The 16,364-nt window shown below is 44.1% G+C and overlaps 1 protein-coding gene across 9 annotated transcripts in view; it reads right to left on the bottom strand.

Moving 5' to 3' along the window:
- Positions 1 to 1,345: 1,345 nt before the first annotated feature.
- Positions 1,346 to 16,364, bottom strand: part of casz1 (castor zinc finger 1) — a 601,697-nt gene continuing 586,678 nt past the window's right edge. For 8 of the 9 annotated variants that reach the window (XM_051931297.1, XM_051931302.1, XM_051931301.1 and 5 more), the window contains 4 exons: positions 11,213 to 11,361; positions 9,236 to 9,467; positions 8,263 to 8,577; positions 1,346 to 5,946 (listed from right to left, as the gene is read on the bottom strand). In XM_051931297.1, the coding sequence (XP_051787257.1) occupies positions 4,682 to 5,946; positions 8,263 to 8,577; positions 9,236 to 9,467; positions 11,213 to 11,361 (1,961 nt within the window). In that variant the 3' untranslated portion in view covers positions 1,346 to 4,681. The remainder of the gene's footprint in view (positions 5,947 to 8,262; positions 8,578 to 9,235; positions 9,468 to 11,212; positions 11,362 to 16,364) is intronic. The other variant, XM_028807824.2, reaches the window with a different exon arrangement.

The following is a 16,364-nucleotide window of genomic DNA, read 5'->3' as shown; positions in this document are numbered from 1 at the left end:
ATCTAGCTGGTTCAACAGGTCTTACTGGTGTGCTAGGGGGAGGCTAATTATTAGCTTTTCCTCCTTGGTCGCCAAGTACCAACAGACCCTGGCTGCCTGGTAAGTATGGCCTAAACTTCTACTTAATGGTTATATTCAAGGAAGAGAGTTGATGAATTTCACAATATGCAAAGCAACAAATCCTATTAATAAGCAAGTTGGCGAGTTCAGCCAAGGGTCCGTGACCCCCATAGAAGCCCCAAAGGGGATGTATTCAACAGAGTGTAATTGCAGACCGCAGTACCTATGATGGCCCAACATCACAAAACGCCCTCAATGTCAGTCACGAAATGCTCATTGCGTTAGAGCAGGGGTCTCCAACTCCAGTCCTGAGAGCTACTGTGGCTGCAGGTTTTCATTTTAACCCTTTTCTTAATTAGTGACCCGATTTTGCTGCTAATGAACTCTTTGCCTAAATTTTAATTGATGCACATCTTAAGACTCAGGCCTATTAATTATTGCTTTTTTCCTTAATAAGCAAGCAAACAATATTAAGACACAAAATGTACCAACACATAAACAACAACCTGTGTCCATCACATAATAACTGAAAATAAAGAAAGTGAAGGCCTCAGTCATGTTGATCTGCTCAGGTCCACACAACATTTTGACAGCCAACGCTCTTAAAAAAGAAAAGCAACAGTTTTGGAAATGTCTGCCATGGCAGAATGAGCGCCATGGAATTAAATAACGGGTTTAATTAGCAACGAGAATTGGCTTCAAATGAAGAAACTGAATGAAGTGAAGCTGGTTGGAGTTTGAGGCCCCAACTCAGTTGGTCATCTGTTGGCTCACTTCACATCAAATTTATGTTTAGGTGCCGTTTAAGGAAAAAAGAATTAATCCAGTGGTCCGAGTCTCAAGAAAAGTCAATTAAAATAAAGGGAAATAGTTAATTAGCAGCAAAAACAGGTCACTAATTAAGAAAAGAATTAGAATGAAACTTTGCAGCCACCGTAGCTCTCTAGGACTAGAGCTGGAGACCCCTGCATTAGACTATAGTTAACATTAGGGCCCCGTTACACTGTGCTTAGAGGGGGGGGTGGATGTCATCTGACTTAAATTGTGACCCACGCATGTCACAGGTAGCATTGCAGGCTGCAGTTAGACCCTTCACGATGTGTCAGCAGGAACTAAAATCAAACACAATAAGAAGTCACAAGTGGGTGCAGGAGACTCTCGATTCTGGGTACTGCCACCATTCACTGTGCCCTCCTGCTTGATGTCCCCACAGCACCCCCACCCCACCACGCGTCATGTCCGTTTAATAATAAAGAAGCACACGGCCCTAATGGTTTTTTGCCAGTTTTTTTTTTTTTTTTTTTTTATTGAGTGAAAATCTCAACCCTTGCATCAGTCATGCAGAAAAAAAAAAATCAAATAAATAAAATACATATATTAAATTTCTAACAGCACTAAATTCAAGTGGAAAAATATTCAGTTAATAATAACATAGGTGCCAGGGGGATCAGATTCAAGTATTGGAACAACCTTTTCAATTAATTATTTTTATTTCTTTGAAACCCTATAAAAAGTCAAGTGTTGACTCGGCGTCGAGTGTTTGTGTCCTGGAGCCTCCCAACCCCCACAGAAAGAGAGAAAGAAAAAGAAAGAAAAAGAGAAAGAAAACCAAAAAACGACCAAAGACGTTCAGATGAGACGTGAGCTCGAGATGGCTTATTGTCCTAGTGTGCAAGATTCAGTACAGAAGGCCAGGGGGTTTTTGTCCTTTTTTTTTCGTTGCTACATCTGTCATTTATTTATTTATTTTAATGTTCCTACTTTACTCCAGTCTATCGAGCACAGACACGTAATCCAGTTTTGTGTTTTTTGTGTTTGATTTTTTTTTTCTGCTGGTTAATTAAAACACTGAAATGATGTGTCGTCTGAGCAGCAGCAGCAGAGCTACGCGGGATTTGGAGGTCATTCTGTCTGCTTTTGTTGAATATCATTTTCCTGTTTATTTTTTATCCCAGATTACAGGACACCAGCTGCTTGACGGATGTTTTTGTGTTTACCCGTTCATTTTGTTGTTTTAATTTTTTTTTTCTTTTTTAATTAAAGAAACATCACAAAGGAGAAAAAAGGAACAGAGGGAAGAACTGGAGAGTGGCAAGTGGAGGCGGCTTCACTGTGTGCCTGCGCTCCGGGACTGGCCTTTCTTTAGTGTGAGCGGCCGTGCCGCGGGTGTGGAGGTCTGCGCGGCCGGACTGTCCTCCTCGAGAACTCCGCACGGGGCCGTCTGCTAGGCTTAAACTGCAATTCGTTCCTTTACGTCCACCGGGATGCGATCGTTTAAGAAATAAATAATAAAAGAAATGAGAAACAAACTGCATGCTCTGACCGAGGGTCACCTGACCCTGTCCTACCAGAGTGCAGTGTATAGCGCCATGTCACCCTCCGCTTGAAGCATTTCAAATATTTTAATGATTTACACACATAAAATTGATCCAAGTGCATATTCGACTTCCCAGCCCAAATTATATATATATATATATATATATATATATATATATATATATATGTGTGTGTGTATATAATTCTATATATATTTTATACATTTGCGCTTCATTCTACACACATTTAACAAATGTATCAGATTCACATGCTGCCTTGTCATTGAACTGAGAGCAAATCTTATAAATAAAAACAGTGTGGATAGGCAGCCCAAAAAAAAAGAAAAATCCCAAACAAACTAAAATGAAACCACACAGAAAAACAAGAGAACACGGTATTAAATTAGCTACAAACTTATATTAACAAATCTAATGTTTTTGTTTTTTTTTTTTTCTTATTCGTTCATTTATATATTTTTTTTTTATATAAAATTCAAGTTAAAAACTGAATCACACAGCTGTTGTCAGTGCTAAAAATAAAGCGGGCCCTTAATGTCAAATTGTCGAGGTCCCTAATTAATGCTAGATCTAAAAAAAAAAAAAAAAAAAAAAAAAAAAACATATGTAATAAAATAAAATTCACACAAAAACCAAACTCTCAGGATTTGTACAGAATTCTAGTCTATTTTTTTTTTTTTTTTTTTTTTTTTGGGAAGAGTCTTTGCGGCCCCCCTCCACCCCGTCCCCACCCCCCACCCCCACGCTTTGTTCAATATATATATCGCTTTTACAGGAAAATACTGTACAACAATTTCAATTTGTAAAAACACGCTTCCTTCCGTTCAGGCCTGGGCCTCGCCGTTTGAGGCCTTTTCGCATGGACACTCGACGACGTGCAGCGCAGAGTGGGCGACCTCGAGAACATGGTTGCGTTTGCTTTTAGTCGTGTGAAGTCTATTTTATTTTATTTTTCATATATTAGTGTTTTTCCGGCCTCAACACTGCTACAGCAAATTCGGGAGGCTTCGTATTTCTGCCCTACTCCTTTGTGACGAGACAACCACTTGTCTTCATTCTGTTTAAATAAACTTGTTGGGCAAACATTCGTCTTTCCCATTTTGTTTGTTTGTTTTTTGTATTTTTTTCTCTTATTTAAACAAGATGCCAATATGGTGAACGTCTCAAAGTATTGCGTACGAGATATTTAGCACCTCCCCCCAAAGTGCAAAAAAACAAAAGACATAAATATTAAATAAAAGCACACATTGAATTTAAACATTCGGACTTTTTTTTTTTTCCAAAAATAGAATTGAAATAAAAACAGTGTACAACATTTCATCTCTTTGTCCTGTACATGGATTTCACCGAGTTTCTTCGATTTCTTGCCGGGTGTTCGGAAGGAGAGAACAGAGAGGGCGCCGCCTGCTCCCATTGGCCGAGCCTCTCGGCGCTCATCGGGAAGACAATGTGTGGTTTGGTCCATCGTATTCGGTGTTGGGGATCCCAGAGATAGCTCGTTTGTTTGTTTGTTTTTGTGCCTCCCCCTCAACAGACTTCGAGAACACTTTTTTTTTTTCTTCTTCTAAGTCCTAAAGTAGAGGATGGCAGGCAAGCCGGCGTGGGGTATTGCGTCAATCTTCGCACGTGGGTGTCGACAGCAGTTTAGTCACTGTGCAAAACGTTTTCCTGGGTCCAGCAAGATAAAAACAAACGATAAAACAAAACAAAAACAAAAAAAAGAAACACACCTTCATATAGTCGGGCTGTCAGACAAGTCGCTTGGGTGAGGAGGCAGCTGCCCACTCTGCTCGCCTTTAAGCTTCGGCTGCAAAGTGCTGACCGTTGGCTAACGGGGGGTGTGGGAAGTGGGCATGTGCCACTTAGGACCAGCGCAAACCTGAGGAAGCGTCTCTCTGGTTCACTAAAATCACCTCTCGTTCTCTGCTCCTGGTCCACAAGGGCTGACCGGCCTGTCCGGTGACTTGGCTTTTCCCTTATCACGCTGTGTTTTTTTTTATTTTTTTGCCCCTAGCCCCCCAGCACACAAACTAGGATAAAATAACAAAGGAAAGGAAACAAAGGAGCAAACGGAAGAACCATGCACACACGCTCCGTGTCCCCCCACATCACGGGGCCTTCTTTCGTTTCTTCTGCATAATGAAATCAACGACGTTGGTCATTTTGTAAACATAAGAAGAATTTTGGGGCCATCCAGAACAGTGTCTTCTTGCATCCTTAATGTGTTGACTGACGCCACTCGCCATTGCACTTTGTTCAGCCTCGAGTCCCCAATTCACTTTCCTTTCCTAGGGCTCGGCTGCAGGGTCCTTTTTAGGTAGGCCGGAAGCAGCTGTGTGGTTGCTGGAAGCATCGAAGCAAACTCCGTTCTCTTTCTCATTTGCCAGGCTTTCAGGCTCAGGCACAGAATCTTCATAGGAGTCTGTGTTTAACTCATCATCCTCCTCCCCGTCATCTTCCTCGTCGTCATCCTCATCGTCGTCCTCGTCGTCGTCCTCCTCGTCATCGTCGTCATCGTCCTCAGCATTCATCTCCTCCTCATTTGACAGGTCATCTTCAGCCTCTCCTGACGTTGCAGTGGCCTCATCCTGAGACCCCTGCATGGTAGCGCCACTGGGGATGGAGTTAGCTGCTACCAGCAGGTCATTCTGGACCTTTTTGCTGAGGTCCAGCGAGTCATTAAGGCCGATGCCAACAGCATTCTTCAAGAAGAAGAGAGAGCTGTTTGCATCGGTACACAGGTTCAGTGAGCTATCAAGGCTAATGGATCCCTGGTTGTCATATTCAGAGGAAGCGGGGAAGTTGGCAGTGCTGCCAGGAACGTCCGCAGGCCCTGGTGAGGCAGGAGGGACCCTTGCATTGACTCCTGCGCTGACTGCTATCTCTCTGCCGGGCGACACGGATGGCAGCTCGCCCCGCTCTTGTTTCTCATGCTTGCGCTTGTGAGAGTCCATCTGTGACATGCCCACCACCGTGTGTTTGCATTCCGGGTAGGTGCAGTGGAAATGTGAGCACTTGAGCTTGTATTTACAATCCAACACTTCACAGTCCACACTGGAGCTGAACTGGCAGAAGCCGGCGGCATTGATGACGTCTTGCTTGCCGTGGTGCTTGCGGTGGGCTGTAACTTTGGTGCTGTCTGTGCAGCGGAATTCACAGCGCAGGCAGTGGAAGTGGGTGCTGTTTCCAGAGAACTGGCAGTCGGCAAAGTTGCAGCTGAGGGAGGACTTGAATCGCTTAAAGTCGTCCAAGACCAAATTGTCCACGCGGTCGTGGTGCTGGGCGTGTTTGTACATGTGCGTACGCCCGCAGAACTTATAGCCGCAGTTCTCTCGTGTGCAGTGATAGTGGGTGACTTTAAGAGAGAATTGGCAGCCTGCGTCCTTGCAGTCCTCATAGAGGTCATAGCGGCGGAATCCCTCCAACATCATCCCCTCATCTAGCATCTTCCTTGATGAAGCTGTCTTGCGCCTCTTGCCAAATGGTGACATGTCTTCAATGATCCAAAAGCGTTTCTTTGCACCAGAGGCTGTAGGCATCGAAATGGTGTTCCCTATCGAGGAAAGAAAGATCACAATGGTTATCATGGAAGTCCAGGCAGTATGAACCCCCCCCCCCCCCCCCCCCCTCACTACATTAGACCACCATCTGATTTTAGATCCTGTCTGCCCTGGACTGGAGAGCCATGGTACCACTAAAGACTCACAGTGTTTAGTCTTCAGAGTGCAAACGTTTAGCCGGACTGTAATGTGCCAGGTGACCAACACCTGTGCTGGAAATGTTAGGTTTGATGACTGAAAATAAAACAAAAACCCACACCCAAAAAATCAAAGCAATGGGAGATTTTTGTGTCAGCCGAGTACCAATTCTGCCATGTTGATGTTTTGTTTCCTTCTGAATTTGAACGTCTTCATGGTGAGAGACACTAAAATTGCACTGATTTTTGCCAACCATCTAATGCTACTTAGGGTTAGACTTCAAATTGGGATTTCAGGCATGTTTGTCAATACCATGTTCTACTGGACAACTTGATATTCTGCCCTGAAGTTGTACAAACAGGACTGAATACAACATTTCATCATCAGATCCATTTCGACCAGGATTCGACTGTAACCTTGAGATTTGTAATCGATGAACAAAAGGTTAACCTTCTAAGAAAGTGTTTAGTTGTCAATAACAAATAAACGTTTGGCTCCGCAAGAGCTGAATGGACGTGGACTGTAAAAACTGGTGGTCCTCAAACGCCCCGAAGAGATGCGATCATAAATTCTAAACAGACGTTAAGAAAGTGCCGAAGCCGGGGACATCGATAAGGAAAAAAAATGTGTTCAATCTTAGCATACGGAAGGTCGGTGTCTCCGAAATTATGCGGGGGGCTTTATGGACACGAGAAGATGGGGGTCCACAAGAGCTTGTTCAGATCACCGCTAATGATGTGACCCAAATGCGCCTGGGCCTTCCAAGAATCAATGTCTCCGATAAAACTTTTAGCCTGATTAAAAGGAATTGCTGTTAATGGATATTGTAAGGCTGTTTATGAGCTGCACTTGTGTCCTGTTTTAGTCAGCTGATTGAAGAAAGTGCTCTCCATTAGATAATTGCCTCTGTGGAATGCTCACACCTTACATGGAAAATGCATTTTTTTTTTTGTATTAAGACTGAATTACCTTTTATGTATATATCCAAACTCTCTCTCTCTCTCTCTCTCTCTCTCTCTCTCTCTCTATATATATATATATATATATATATATATATATATATAGTATCCCAAAAAACTAAATTACATTTAACACCAAATCCTTCCGTAACTGAATTCTACAAAATTACATGTCCAAATATACAAATGGGTGCTTTTGCCAAAAAATGATAAGGAAAAATGAAGTTAACATTCTCCATCCCATTTCACCCATGGAGGTCACAGTCTAACTTGGCACAAAGCTGAAAGCAGCTCTGAGGCTCAAAAATTTAAATAAGGCAACAAGAAATTGAGGAAAGTCATTTTCCCTGCAGTATTGAAGCACAGTCCATTTAAGACTTCAATAAATGGAGAGAAAAATCAAAGTCCTGATTCTCTGTGCTCATAAGACTCCTGGGCATCTTTTGAAAGAGTAGGGTGTACCCTGAAGACCTTGTCATTCTGGCCCCCTAGTCCCCCCCCCGTCTCACTATTGCTCACCCCTTCCACGCCTAATAGCTAATGTGTGGTGAGCACACTGGTGCATGAATGGCCACATCAGGTGGATGCTGCACACTGGTGGTGGTTGAAGTGGCTTCCCACTGTCTATGTAGGGTGCTCTGAGTAGGTCAGAAAAGAGCTAACCAATCTCCCTTGAACCCACTTTCTTAAAGTCAGACAACACTTGTACTCAGAAGTTTGTAAATTAGCACTTAAAAGCATTAAGAACCCCAAATGCCATGGCCAAGTGAAGAATGTCAGACCAAAGAATGGGAATGGAAAGCTCCAGCATGGACCAAATGGCACACAGACGGCTGAGCTGAGGCCCAGTGAAGACTTTCTTCACGCTACTGGCTCACACCTCTCTTCTACATATTTACGGCACACACTCCACTGTCCCAGTCCAGCAAGCTAAGAACACTTCATCATGGCCGCTCTGGGCGGAGGGCCAGTGACCTGTACGCAGAGTGGGCAGACAGGTACATCACGGGTTTCTTGTTGACATGGATTGGTTCATTTTACACTTCGCATTACAAGATCACTGTGGCTCTACCCCATTCGCCTGGCCCATGTCTCCCCAGTCACACTTGCTTTCAGGGTGGTCCATGTGTGGTCTCACTTACTGTAAGTCATGAATATAAAACTGAACAAGCAAGTTAACTTCAACTGTTTTGCATTTTTCTTTAGCAGTACCTGCAGCATCCTGTACTATGGGGACGTCACTTTTAACTGGAGACGGAGCGGCAAGGATTGGGCTGAAACCCGGCGTGGCAGTCGGCATGGCAACGCTCCTTGCTGCTCCGAGAGCTGTGCTGAGTAGAGAGTATGACAGACAAGATGGAGAGAGGAGGTATGGAAGGGATGAGAGAGGAGACCGGAGCAGGGCTTGCGGGAAAGATGGAGGCTGAGGTTGCAGCAGTGGCGGTAGTGGTGCATTGTGGGTACTAGTAGGATCAGCAGGAGAAGGATCAGCGACAGCAGCAGTAGTAGCAACCAGGCAGCCTAATCCTATGTAGATCATGGAAGGAGACCAGAAAAGGACAAGGTGGGGAAAGGGGAAAGGAAAGAAAAGAAACAAAAAAAAGAACCAAATGAAAAAACCCTCACAGCCAAAGCAACACAAATGAAAAAGAAAATAACATTAGAAAAATAAACAAAAGTGAATTATAGTTTTAAAATAAAAAAGAACAATGTGATGAAGGTATACACTTTATAGAAAGGTGAGGAAGAATACAGCCTTGCTGTGGTGCCACTTCCCAGAGGTCAAGTAGCTGGCACTGACTAAAGTCACTTAAAGTCACTGTGAACATCTCCTGAACTTGCAGCTGCCCAGGGATGACGGGGAGATTTCTGTAGTGGAGGCAGAGGAGCCACCACGGCAAAGCTGCATCTTTTTTGAGATCAAGCAGCTTCACTCAGCCCTAATAGTCATCTATCTTTGTGCCCCAGGCAACTTGTGTCTGCAGGAAAGTGCCAACATGTTCCTGATGAACGGCATGACATGCTAAAGCAGGGTGACAGCTTCAGTCCCCGGCATAGGTGCACTCCGGCACCATGCGCTGTTCACTCCAGACAGCCTTCTGCAAAAGCCATTTAGCACGAGTGTTGGGAGTGCAAGACTGACAGCCAAACTTAAAGGAAGACCAATTCCGTGCTGGTGCCTCACCTGCCGAGGAGCTCTCATTGCCCACTGGAGTGCTACTGCAACTGCGATCCGGGTTTGAGGACTCTGACGAGGCCCCTGTTGGACTGCCACAGCCCATGTAATCCATGTAGTCATCTGTTTCATCCATCATGTTTGTAAAACCGGGGCCCAAGCTGCTGTGACTTCCGACTGAGCTCATGGACAAATTTGCCACTGGGTGTAAGTCGTCATTTCTGTGAGAGTGCGTTGCCACCTGGAAAAAAAAGCAATCAAAGTCAGAGCTGGAAGACACTGTCAGTGGGAGATGCACTCAAAGCCAAAGCTTAGACATGTTTATGGACACAGAGGGTACTGGCACTACATACAGTAAATGATTTACAGTACATAGGAATAGAAGTAACAGACTGGTTATGTTTGCAGATGATACCAAGATAGGTAGATTGGCAGATAATTTGGAATCCGTTAAATCATAACAGAGGGACTTGGACAGCATACCGGCTTGGGCAGATTTGTGGCAGATGAAATTTAATGTCAGTAAATGTAAAGTATGAAACGTAGGAAGTAATAATGTTAGGTTTGAATACACAATGGAAGGTCTGAAAATCGAAAGCCCACTTTATCAGAAGGATTTAGGAGTCGTAGTGGACTTGATACTGTCAACTTCCAGCCATTAAGAAGGCTAACAGAATGGCAGGTTATATAGCGCCTTGATGTGTGCAGTACAAGTCCAAGGAGTTGCTGCCCAAACTTTGTAACAAACTGGTGAGGCCTCATCTGAAGTACTGGGTGCAGTTTTGGTCTCAAGGCTACAAAAAGAACAGAGCAGCACTAGAAAAGCACTAGAAGGGCAGCTAGGCTGACTCCAGGGCTACTGGGGATGGATTATGAGGAAAGATTAAAACAGCTGAGCTATTTCACGTAAAACAAAAGAAGATGGGAAGAGAATTAGTGCAGTGGATCGAGACAGTGACTTTAAAATGAGTTCATCAAGAACACGGGGACACAGTTGGAAAGTTAAGGGTAAATTTCACACAAACATTAGGAAGTTTTTCTTGACACACAGAACCACAGACACTTAGAACAAGTGACCAGGTAGTGGGGTAGACAGTAGGACTTTAGGGACCTTCAAAACTCGACTTGGTATTTTTTTAGACGAATTAAGTGGACAGGAGTGTCCTGTTCTTGTCCAGAATGTTCTAATAAAACAGACACCCAACATTTTGAAGAAGTGACCTGATAAGATCCTGGGGTGATGTCGCTAACTGATGACACTTGAAATGGTACCTTAGGGTTAGGCTGGTGTTGCATTTCTCTTTTTATCAGCGTAACTGACTTACCGATGGGACATAAAGTGCTAACAGAACTAGTAACGTTTCAACAACAGGCTCCTGAAACACATGCCACACTCGGGCCGATCACAGTCCTGGAAGGCAGCAGTGGCTGTCTGCTTTCATTCCTGCCATTTTGTAAGTGTTACTTCCATTCTCCTTTGAAAGTAAGTATCTCAGTTGGTTGAACGGGTTGCCTAACTGTCTGTCTTGAATTTCAGGAATGAGTAATCTCCTCTCCGTGTCATTCACAATGATGCCTATTGCTGCCATGGTTCTTCAGGTTCTACTTTTGTACACTTTTAAGCCCTTTGTTGTTTCTTACTTCTAACTGACTTTTCAAACTTTTTTCACCTACTTTTCAATCATTTTCTCCTGGGTGCTCATTTATCATTACAATGAGCATTTACAAAAATGTTTAGAAAAAAAGAAAAGTTGTGAGCTTTGATTCATCTGCTATCAAACAAAGCACTTTGAAGATTTCTCAAATACACCTTAAAGGAACAGGAGTGCATGGCAAAGGGTCCCATTTATCAAGGACTCAAAGTAGAACCCCAAAACATGTCCACTGTTGGCATCACTTCACTTGGCAGCCATGTGAATTAAGAAGGACGAGGCACACGGCATGGTCACCAGGCACCGGTCAGCGAATGCATGGGTACAGCAGTACCTGTGAGGGGACCCGGTCAAAATTCTTGCCAAGCATCCTCCTCATGTGCTTGCGGGCGTGAGAGGTCATCTGGTGTTTAAGCAGGAAGGAGAACTGGCAACCCTCGCGGATGCAGTGGAAGTGGCTGTTCACCTGGTTGTACTTGCAGCCTGTGGAGGAAGACAGAGAGACAAGAGGTCAGTCAAGGAGTACAGCGCAGCAATGGAGAGCTGAGTCGGTCAGCAAATCAGCCATGGCTCTCCAACTCTTTATAGGCCGTGATGCACAAGCTAAATATTTACAGGTCTGGCCTGGAACTTCTGGGTTCATTTTTGTTATTGGCACGTTGTGTGTTTTAATTTGTGTTTTTTCTGATAAAGCCAAGCATTTTCTGAACTGTTAAATCCTTTACTTTTTTTTAATTGCCAAAAGAGCAACAGATACATTTTTTTTTTTTGTTTTTTTTCTCAAAGTAAAATGAGGGGCAAGCAATTAGTCATTGTGCAAGCAGGAGTCATCCTGAGAAGCGATTCTGTTGGGTCTGGCCCTTTGACTAATCACTGAGGCAGAGATGAATCACATTTAGCAAAAAATGGGATGTTTCAAACAGTCTAAAAACCTGAGGGGACTTCAGGATATTAAAAGTAGGAGTTTGCTGAGGTCATTGCTCGCTGCTCTTAAAAAATGAGTTAGCACATTTGTTATGAAAAAAAAAAAGTAATGTCATTATGGAAGTTTAGTATTGCGCTCTACGGCGTCAAAGATGTGTGGGCCAGTGACAAGCCAGCTCTGTAGCACAGGCCTTACAGACGAGAGTGATGATGAGACATAGAAGGACAACATTTAAAGATGAAGTAAACACTCTGAGCGCGCAAACCACTTGCTGCAAACGTTTCCTTTCAACTCTTGGGTCTCAAACCTGATGGTGCCCTCTTTCTGAATGTGCCCAGCTTTCAAATTTATCCCTTCATGCTTATTTGCTGTTGCTACTGTCATAACAAAGGTACAACTTGTCAACAAATCGTGTATCACTGCGCCTCGTCATTCACATCACAGATACATTTTTTTAACATTTGGTTGTTTTTGAAAGAAAGGGGTCCTAACGTTTAATTTTTCATTTCACTGGCTCCAGCAGCAGAGGATGTACGCTGGCCACTGCTCTGTTTCTTAGGCCTGTGACATGCGTAAAAACTGTGCTTTTGTAGAAACAATCCACTTTGGTGCCGTGTTCACCACAAACCTGTTCTACCCTAATATTAAGCCTTTTTTTTTTTTTTTTTGTACTTCTGTTGTAAGAATGCAGTCTGCAAAAAATGTTCATTGGGTCTGATAGTTTACCACCAACTGCATAGTCAACATAATGCTAGAAAGCTGTTTCAGCACCATCTTCCTTGAGAAGCTCATAGGGAGGTTGGTTCTGCAAGGCTATGGTGCTTCCCTATGCAACTAGACCTTGGACTTCCTGACCGGGAGACCCCAGACTGTCCACATCAGAAACACCATCATGCTGACCATTGCCCCCCCACTCTGCCCACTTCTGTTCACCCTGCTGACCCATGACTGTACGGCTGTGTAACTCTCTAACACCGTCATTAAGTTTGTGGATGACACGACAGTGGTGGATCTCATCACCAGTGGGGATGAGTCACCTTACAGAATGGAGATACGACAACTGGCAGACTGCTGCAACAATCTGTCTCTTAACGTGGAACAGACGAAAGAGGTGACTGGTGACTTCAGAAACACCCATGTTGCCCACACCCCGCTGCACGCCGAGGGCTCTGCAGTGGAATTGGTCAAAGAGCTCCAAATCCCTTGGTCTGCACCTGGCAGCTGTCCTTAACTTGGTCTTATAACACCACCTCCATAGCCAACAAGGCCAACTGCATCTCCACTTCTTTTGGTAACTGATGATGGTATACCCCCCCCCCCCTTTTCACCACATTCTATAGGGGCACCATCAAGAGGGTCCTATGGCTTGGGAACTGCAGTGACTCTGACCATAAGGTCCTACAACAGAGTGTGCACACAGCAGAAAAGATCACTGGGATCTCTCTGTCCTCCAATAAAGACAACTTTATAATGCATTGCATGTGCAAAGCCTACAGCATTTTGGAGGACCACCCATGTCCCCATACCACACACTATGGTCCCTTTGTCTCACTTCCATCAAACAGAAGGCACTGTGGCATCTGAATCACTTCTGGTAGGTTCTGCTTATAACCCTGGTCTGCAACACCCAACAGATCTCCCCCTATTAGCACATTTCTGTTTGTTACTACTGGTATGTTTATTATTTATTTATTAGTATCTATTCATTGCCTTTTATTTATTCATCTATCCATTACAGTATATGATTGTTCTTTACTTTACTTTACTCTGTTTATGTCTAAGCTGCACCGCAGTCTTGGGAATGTCACCTCATGCCACTGTATGCTGCAATGCGGTGTATGGATGGTACGTCAATAAAGCCACTTGAAGGACCTAAGTATGGTCCACTGATATGATCTGAACAAATCAAAGGGCCAGGGGCACTCCTAGGTTAGTCTAGAATTATTACGGTTTTCTTTCCTATGTCCCAGGAGGAGATGGTGGAATGATGCCCGATGGTAGCTCAGATTTAGACTATGAGGGTCTGCATTTGTGCCTTTTAATAATCTGCTTTTGCATTTCCATGTTGATTGCTTTTTAGAAGTTAATAAAAAAAGAATACATGTATCATTTATTCAGGGGAGGACTGGATGCCATGCACCAAGCTCTGGACAGTGAATTCTAATTTGTTTCCACATTTGCTCTTGGTAGGTTGTAAGTAAGCATTTGAGTCATGAAGTCTGCTGGGCCATGACAGGAAGGATATGATAATTAATTAAGCTTGCTGCACATCAGAGCCTGCTTTTAATTATTATTTTTTTTATTATTATTATTATAGTAAAAAAAAAAATAAGATACAAGACATCACAATTAAACTGAAAAGATCAAGAAAAGCAATGAGTCGAGGCTTCCCTTGCCCGTATGTTGCCCTCATGTTTTCTTCTCATTTTTAACTAGAGCTCCTGTTGCTTTTCTCTTATGTCTTCTTATCTTCCTACAGATTCTAATTGGTAACTAAAACAAAATGAAGTTACTGTTTTTAGCAAGTGAATCAAAAGTGATGTCGTCAGGTATTTGTGATTTTCATCCGATTCCTGAGCACTGCGGTAATTGAACGAGTCGCTGGCGTGCAGAACAGGTTCCGGCTCGCCGGTTGCTATGGCGCTCAACCCTGTATAGTGTGAGGTGTCATCAAGCTGCTTTGTTTAAGCTGGCGATCAAAGGTGAGTAAATAACAGCAAATGCAAAAGATCAGGGCCAGCTGTAAATTGAGATGCAGGTAGCATTTGGCTGCCATGGATACTGAAGAATAAACTATAAATTCTTTATGACGGAATATTTGGTTTGGTAAGCGCTGTTAACTTTATCACAACTAAGTCAGGAGTTCAAGAGAAAAGGCAGTTCAGCTGATGTTTGAACACAGCGTTGGCAAAGATCAGCACACAACACGAAGCACAGTAGGGGAGCCCCAAGGTGGTTTCTTGGGTTTGGATTCTCCACATTTAGATTATTTACAATCTGTTGTTTGCATTTTTCCCAGCTGCTACAGCCCACTATGTAAAACTGCCAAAGCCTTTGTTGGGGAAGGCCCTTACCTTGCTGGGACACCCCCGATTATGGAAGGACCGGAGGAGAGAGTATTTTCAAGACCGTTTCTCCCCCGGACCAGCACAGGGCAGCTCCCTTGGTTTCCAGCGGGGTCAGGAGCACAGAAGCTCAACCCTGTTGGGGCCCGTGGCCACCGGCAGGGGGCATATGGACATCTGCAGGGCCCTATTTGGCAGCACTTCCGCCACACCCGGAAAAGCTGCCGGAAGAAGCGCATTGGGCACCTGGAGTCCTTCAGGGTGCCCTATAAAAAGGGGCCAGTTGCCAGAAGTCACAGCCAGAGTCGGGAGGAGAAAGGACAAAAACCTGTGTGGAGGACTGGAGTGGGAAGGACTGTGCCTTGGGTGCTGTGCTCTGTATAAAGTGATTGTTGTGTGCTGAACCCGAGTCCTGCCTGCCTGTGTCGGGGTTAGGGCGGCTGTACGCACCCTGGGCTTCATACCTTCTTTTACACAATTTAGTCCCTCAGAAAGGCAAAAATGGCCTCAAGTCCTGCTCCTGAATATCTCTTCACATCCAGCATTGAAGGCTGCTTGTGTGTGAGTGAAGCATCTGAACCTTTTCTCACACATTTTATAGGAACAGAAGTAACAGTAGTAGACTTGAACCTGCATACTGTAATAAATAATACTACTACTACTAATAATAATAATACATTTCACTTATATAGCATCTTTCCCATGTTCAAGGCACTTGCATGTTTGTGAGCCATTCTCTGGGTCCCATCTGAGGTATGCAGTACCCTCCTGGTCGAGAGGGGCCACTGGCGCTAACTTTCTCCTCTCCTTTTCCCTCCGCAGTACTGAGAAGACGCCCAATGAGGGCAATTGACTCCGCCCCTTACGTTCACCCATTGTGGCCGATTTTATTTATTTGTATTCAGTTTGATTAAATGGGGGGAAACCAGGTTGGTGACCCAACATTTCCTCGTGGAACTTGCTGTCCTTTACTCAACCACAATACGTATACAGTAAAGCCTTATCCGCTATTACAAAAGAGAAACCCTTTTCAGCTGTCTAATACTGTCTATTCACAGCCATGTGCAGCAGACAAACAATTCCAAGGACCTTATCGTGTAGCAGCAACACTTGAGATTGAGCAATAACAGGTCTGAGGTGTCCTTAGATGTCTGGGGCTCCATGCGCAATGCATTGAACAGGTCACCGTATGTCTGCCCAGCACTGAGAGCTGTGGGTGGGCTGTTGAACGCCGTTCATGATGGCGCTTGCAATTGTTCCTCATGAACGAGGAATTCCCAGTAAATGCAGGTTACAAGCTCACAATGGTTGAGTTCCTGCTCTTTGTACGTATCGCCCACCCCACTGCGGCCTCTGGCAAAGCACATAGAAGATGACCGAACTTGACTGTAGCGAAAGTAAAAGTTGTAATATGGTTTCCGTAAATTAACCTGCAAAACGATCTTTACTGAGCCTCAAGGGGCGAGAGCAGAAGGCTTGTGTGTCTACCTGAGCCC

The sequence above is a fragment of the Erpetoichthys calabaricus genome, chromosome 8, assembly GCF_900747795.2.
Source record: "Erpetoichthys calabaricus chromosome 8, fErpCal1.3, whole genome shotgun sequence".
Classification (NCBI taxonomy): domain Eukaryota; kingdom Metazoa; phylum Chordata; class Cladistia; order Polypteriformes; family Polypteridae; genus Erpetoichthys; species Erpetoichthys calabaricus.
The sequence above is the reverse complement of the archived record's forward strand: the minus strand, read 5'-3'. Positions and strand labels throughout refer to the sequence as shown.